This window comes from Cnephaeus nilssonii, assembly GCF_951640355.1.
Source record: "Cnephaeus nilssonii genome assembly, chromosome: 12".
NCBI classification, from domain to species: domain Eukaryota; kingdom Metazoa; phylum Chordata; class Mammalia; order Chiroptera; family Vespertilionidae; genus Cnephaeus; species Cnephaeus nilssonii.
Genome location: NC_137083.1, coordinates 24,275,918 through 24,281,917, shown reverse-complemented (window position 1 = coordinate 24,281,917; position 6,000 = coordinate 24,275,918). Strand labels below are relative to the sequence as shown.

The 6,000-nt window shown below is 45.4% G+C and overlaps 1 protein-coding gene across 2 annotated transcripts in view; it reads left to right on the top strand.

The window, feature by feature from the left end:
* Positions 1–2,922: 2,922 nt before the first annotated feature.
* The window catches only part of SDHAF3 (succinate dehydrogenase complex assembly factor 3), a 42,563-nt gene continuing 39,485 nt past the window's right edge, over positions 2,923–6,000 (top strand). The window contains exon 1 of one of the 2 annotated variants that reach the window (XM_079786288.1): positions 2,923–3,149. In XM_079786288.1, coding sequence (XP_079642414.1) covers positions 3,018–3,149 — 132 coding nt within the window. In that variant the 5' untranslated portion in view covers positions 2,923–3,017. Of the gene's footprint in view, positions 3,192–6,000 lie in introns of both variants that reach the window. The other variant, XM_079786287.1, reaches the window with a different exon arrangement.

Genomic DNA, 6,000 nt, shown 5'->3' with positions numbered 1-6,000 from the left:
CAGTCAGTTTTTAACATAGTGCCTTAATATCTTGGGTACTTTCCCCAGAATCCAAGTGTCTTTTTTAAAAAGTATATATTTTTATTGATTTCAGAGAGGAAGGAAGAGGGAGAGATAGAAGCATAAATGATGAGGGAGAATCATTGATCGACTGCCTCCTGCATGCCTCACTGGGGAATCAAGTCCACAGCCCGGGCATGTGCCCTGACCGAGAATCGAACTAGCGACCTCTTGGTTCCTGGGTTGACGCTCAACTGCTGAGCTTTTCCAGTCGGGCCGTTTGTGTTTTTTTTCTTATTCACTGATTTCTCTCTCTTTTGACCTCAAAGTTCTGTCTCTGGTTGTTAAAAACACTTCCCTAGCAGTCTCTTCTGTCTGTATTTGTGCAATTGCTGTGCTGCCCTTCCCTCTGGATATGGGTACACTGCGGCGGTTATGTTTTGTGTGCCCTGACAGGCTTAGGTGATGTGCTCCATATCAAGTTGTGAAAGGTTTCCCCTTTCTTCTTAAATAAAACCTTTTCAAAGCACTCATTTCAAAGTGGTTACCTATCCGTTTCTACTTTTACAGAACATGTTGAAGGGAATCTGGGAGAAATCATGATTAGACTAGTAAAATTGGAAGGCAGTGAGAATTACCTAATCCAGCTCTTTGGCATGTGAGAAAACCCAGGCACAGCGTGGTTGAGTGACTCGTTGAATAACACAAAGGAAAAGGAAACATGTGGAGGAAGGATAAAGGAAAGGCCTGCACGGAGTGTACTGATCTGGATGTGTGGCAAGGAATTTCTTTTCAGTTCATGGCTATTTTGACCACAAGAGAAAAAGTGGTCAGCCTAAACTGGAAGGTCAATGGGAAGTTTTAACAAAGAGAAAGTTTTGTCCACAAGACATATTCGCTGTCCAGCCCATTGGGGGAAAAAAAAAAAAGTCACCTACAATTATTCTCGCCATTATTTCTTGATTTTTCACCTCAAGGCATAACCACACCACTACGTCTTGGCTTCTCTCTCACCCATCATTTGCCATTTCTGAGCATCGACTGCCCAATGCTCTGTGGACCTTTTCTCCTTTTAGGCTGAATTACTTCTTTTATTGTTACTTTTTTTATTAATTCATTGGCAGACTGTTTTTTCCACATTTTTATAAGAACCTTAGCTCTAAAAGAAGTATTTATTATACATGTACTTTAACCCCAAAGGAAACCAGAAAAAAGTCAACTGGAACAAGAAATTAATTTTTAATTTACAGGGATATTAAGAGATGAAGTATGGTTAGAAAAAAATTTCCTGAAGTAAATAACCACACTGCTGGTCAATCCTTGCCCTTCATGTGGTTTGTCATAATACCAATTTAAATTCATTTTTTTGAAAATGGTCTGTGTTCTTTTAAATAAATATTTTTCCTAAATTTAAGCAAAATGAAAAAGTCCATTCAAGGTAATAAATATTAAGAGTGCTTACTATTTGTAAGGCACTGTGGTAGGCCCTGAATAGGATAATATAAAATGAGTAAGTCGCTGCCTTTGGTAGCAGGATACATGTCTTTGTCTTTCAAAAAGTTTGCACAGGCAAGAGTCTGGGGTCTGGGAGGGAATCTCAGTGATTACTACACTCTTGCCCCTTTATCACCAACAGGTCATGAGTCACCTGACCCTCTTAAAAAGTCACAAAATCCCTGCCCTCATGGAATTTTTCTTCTAGGGTCGTGGTGGGGGAAACAGATAATAAACAAGTAAAATGTGTAAGTGTTACGGAGTAAAATAAAGCCGAGAAGGGGGTTAGGGAGTTCTTGGCACGTGGCAATTTCAAATGCACTCGCCAGGGAGGATGTCATCAGAAGGGGTCCTGAAGTAATGAGCTGAGAGGGAACAGCAAGTTCCAAGGCCCGGAGTTGGGAGTGTGCCTGGGCTGTTCAAAGATGACCTAGGAACTAGAAGGCCCGTGTGGCTATAGCTGGCCAACTAGGGACAACCCAGTAGGAGAAACTTGAGAGAGCTAAGAAGCGGAGAGACTTTGGGTTTTACTCTGATGAGAAACCACTGGAGGATTTTGTGGAGCAGAGGAGTGACATCTGATTTACAGTTTAGGTGGGAAATGACCGAAGTTGGTCATGGCCAGGAGCAGGAATCCAAGGAGCCACCGCATTGTCCAGTTAAAGAGACAACTGTGGAGCAGGAATTGGTGGGAATGGTCGAACTCTGCCTATTTTGTTGGTGGAACCATCAGGATTTGCTGAAGGACCAAAGGTGTGACCGGACAGAACCAGGCCGGGTCGCTGTCAGCTTTGGAAACCGGCCACACCCTCGGCATCACCTTTGCACAAGGTGGGAAATTTGTAAACGTCCTGATTCGACTTTTGCATCCCAGACTAATCAGAATCTCCAGCATCCTGGCCCGGGAAACAATACTTTTAGAATGCCTCCCAATGATTTTTCTGCAGCCAATTTGACTTGAGGTCATGAAACTGGCTCCGGGTCACTTGAATGACATGAAAGAGGTCACACCCTTCAGGAGACAAATTAGGAGCCCAGCACTGTGCCAAGTGCGAGGGTTGGTAGGCTCCTGGATGGACAAGATCAATCCCACTCGAATCCCTCTGGCATCCAGGTAAGCATGGCAGGCTTCCTGGAGGAGGCTGATTTCGAGGAAGGATTTCTCAGGCCTTCATCAGGAGGGCAGAGAGGAAGATGAGTGTAAAAAGATGATGGGGTGTGGCTGTGGGGTGACAACTGGCTCAGGCCGATTGTGTCCTTGGCGTCCTCTCTGATCCGGACGTTGCCCTTTCAGTGGCTCCGACCCGACTCCACGCCCCGCCCAGACAGCGACCGGCCGGGGCCCCGCCCGCCGCCGTCGCTCCGTTTCCGGAAGGTCCTGATTTTAGGGCGGACCAAACCGGTTAGAGGTCGCACGCCCTCTTCCGCCCGGCTCCGGGCTCCCCGGCTCCCCGGCGCCGAGCCGCGCGCGCGCCGCCCCGTGCGCAGGCGCGGTCTGCGGCCCGAGGCGCACGCACGGCGCTATGCCGGCCGCGCACGTCGCGCGGGTGCGGGCCTTGTACCGGCGCATCCTGCTGCTGCACCGCGCGCTGCCCCCCGACCTCAAGGCCCTGGGCGACCAGTACGTGAAGGACGAGTTTAGGCGACACAAGGCGGTGGGTGCTGACGAGGCCCGGCGGTTCTTGCAGGAATGGGAGGCAAGTGCTGCCCCCTTTTCTCCGCCCTCCACCCTTGAGCGTCCCCCCCGACGCCCCCAGGTGTCCCGGTTTGTTCCCGTGGAAGACCGCCTGTCCCACCTGATTTTCCCGGGCCCCACACAGCGGCAGCCGCCTGTTCCGTTTGAGTTAAACGGCGCAGAGCTGTTCAGAAGTTACCCCCCAAGTTGCATCCCCAGCCCGCCCGTTTCTCCCACCCGTTCCTCGCTGGACCAGGTGCCGGGACGTCGGCGTCTGCAGTTCATTGGGGCTGAGCGAGCTCCTTGCGGTGCAGGCGCCGCGGGGGTGGGAAGGGAGGTTGCAAAAAGTGAATCCATCACCGTCAGGTGCTCGGGGAGCTTAAGTCCCCTCCAGTGCCCCGCACCGAGCAAGCGCCTGTCAATCAGCTAATGGTTTTGTCAGTACCTGTAAGTTTGCAAACTTAGAGGCTTGCTTCCATAATGCCTATTTTTTTAAAACCTCAGAGCACCTTGGTGGGCCTTAATAATGTTCTCAGTTGACTGATCCAGAAATCAGGTAAGCCTGGGGGACGACACGCGGTGAAGGGGGAAAAGGCTGGTCAATTACGTCAGGTGAAAGTTGGTTTCTCCTGAGTCTCAGGTCACGTTGCCCTGCAACGTTGCACTAAATTTAAAGCAGACACATGCATTAGGAATTAACCTGTTGACTCCCCCCCCCTTTTTTTTTTAATGAAGGGAAAGGATATTCAGAGTATTTGGTGGGGTTCAGGACCCTCCTAGGATTGCCTCTAGTTCTGATGTGTAAATATCAAGAAATGAATGGAATTGGAGATTAGAGCGACATCTCAGGTATTTGAAAGCATGAAGGAATTTTTTTAGAACAGAGGTGAGCGATTCTTCAGCCTAAAATATTCATGGCTGAAGAGATGACTGAAGTCTGTTTTAAAAAAAATCATAAAGGTTGGGATGAACACACAACCTTGTCACTGAATCCCAGAATTCGTGATTGTAGAATCTTCGAGGCTGGCAGGAGGGACATTTAGGACAAAGGTGAAATTTAGAACTTTCCTCAATATCATGGATATTAGATGTCAGTAGCCTGCCTGGAGTCTACTCAAGGAAGTTGAATGTCCTTATATGCAGACTGGTATCTTTTAATATGGTAACTTGGTCTTGGAGTCAGAACTGGATTCGGATTCAGGTTCTGGCATTTATTAAATATGTCAGATCACTTCATTTTTCTTGTCTTATTTCCTTATCTGTGAAATAACAGTAGTTGCAATATACACCTCTAAATTTTTGCATGTGAATGTTTTTAAAAAGCATTTTGTAAATTGTTAATGGCAATAGAAGATATTAAGGCTTTTAAATCACATCTTTCAAGCCAGGCCAGTTTGTGGCAGGACAGGAGGGGAGTCTAGCTCTGCGTTGGGAAGAAGTAAAGACACTTGGAGAGGTCCTAAAGTTTAAGAACTTGGAGGCTCTTTGGGAAGGAATAGGAACTCAGTATAAATTGGGAGTAGGCTGGAGGAGAGACTGAGGCATTAAAAAAACTGGGTAAGTAAAACATGTGCTGCTCAACCTAGGTGGCTTGGTATCAGGAATTCAGCTTTTTGCGTGGGTTCCCCCCCCCCCCCAACTCTCTTGAAATTACTTTAGATTTGCAGAAGTTATAAAGACAGTGCAGAGTTCCCACACGTCTTACACTCAGCTTCCCCTGGAGTTAACATTTTATACAACCAATAATCAAAACTAAGAAATTAACATTGCGACAGTACTGTTAACTACAGCCTTTATTCACATTTTGCCCATATTTCCACTAATGTTCGTAATGTGTTCCAATATCCAATCCAGGATCCTACATTGTATTTAATTATCCTGTCTCCTTAATGTCTTCTAGTCTATGACAGTTCCTCAATCTCTTCTTACCTCTGTTGTTTTTGCCCACCTTTCATAACTTTTTTGAAAAGTTTTGGTCAGTTATTTTGTAGAATGTCTTTCAATTTGGGTTTGTCTGATGTGTTGTTCTCTTGATTAGATTGGTTATATGCATTATTGGGAAGGGTCCCACCAGGGCGACCTGCCCTCCTCAATACATCATGTCAGAGGGCACATTATGTCAATTACTTATTACTGGTGATGTTAACTGTGATCACTTGGTTAAGGTGACATATGCAAGTTTCTCCACTATAGAGTTACTGTTTTCCTTTTTGAAATTAATACATATTGTGGGGGAGATACTCTGAGGCTGTACAGATATCCTGTTTCTTCTCCTTAAATGTGGCCAACTAATTTTAACATTCACTGATGGATCTTGCCATTGTGTTCCAATGTGACTTTGTTTCTCTCTTTTATTCTGAATTTATTAATTGGAAATGTTTCTGTAGGGAAGCATTGTCCCTTCTTCCCTGTTATTGATCTAGCATGTTTACTTTTTTTTTTTTTTTAAATGAACAAAAGTGTGTTCCATGGGGCTAGAATCTTATCGTTAGCAATTGGGTAAAGGTGAGTTTAAATCTAATTACCTATTTGGATAAAATAATAATTCTCACAATTACAAGGCACCTCAGTCTAAGTGTGGGAGTTAGAATAAGTAGGGTGGATTCTATCAAGAGAGCCAGTTTCTTTTTTCCAAGGATGAGGTAGAGAAGAGTCTAATGACTTGGAGGGGAGAAAAACCTGGCTAGGGCAGCAGTACGGGGAGTGGTATTCCTCGTTCAGCCTTCTAAGTCGTTTTCCCCTTGTGTTCCTCAGAACATCTGATTTATGATTATTATATTGGTGATACTAGTTATGGAATGGACTTCTGTTGTTTTTGGTAAATGATGATT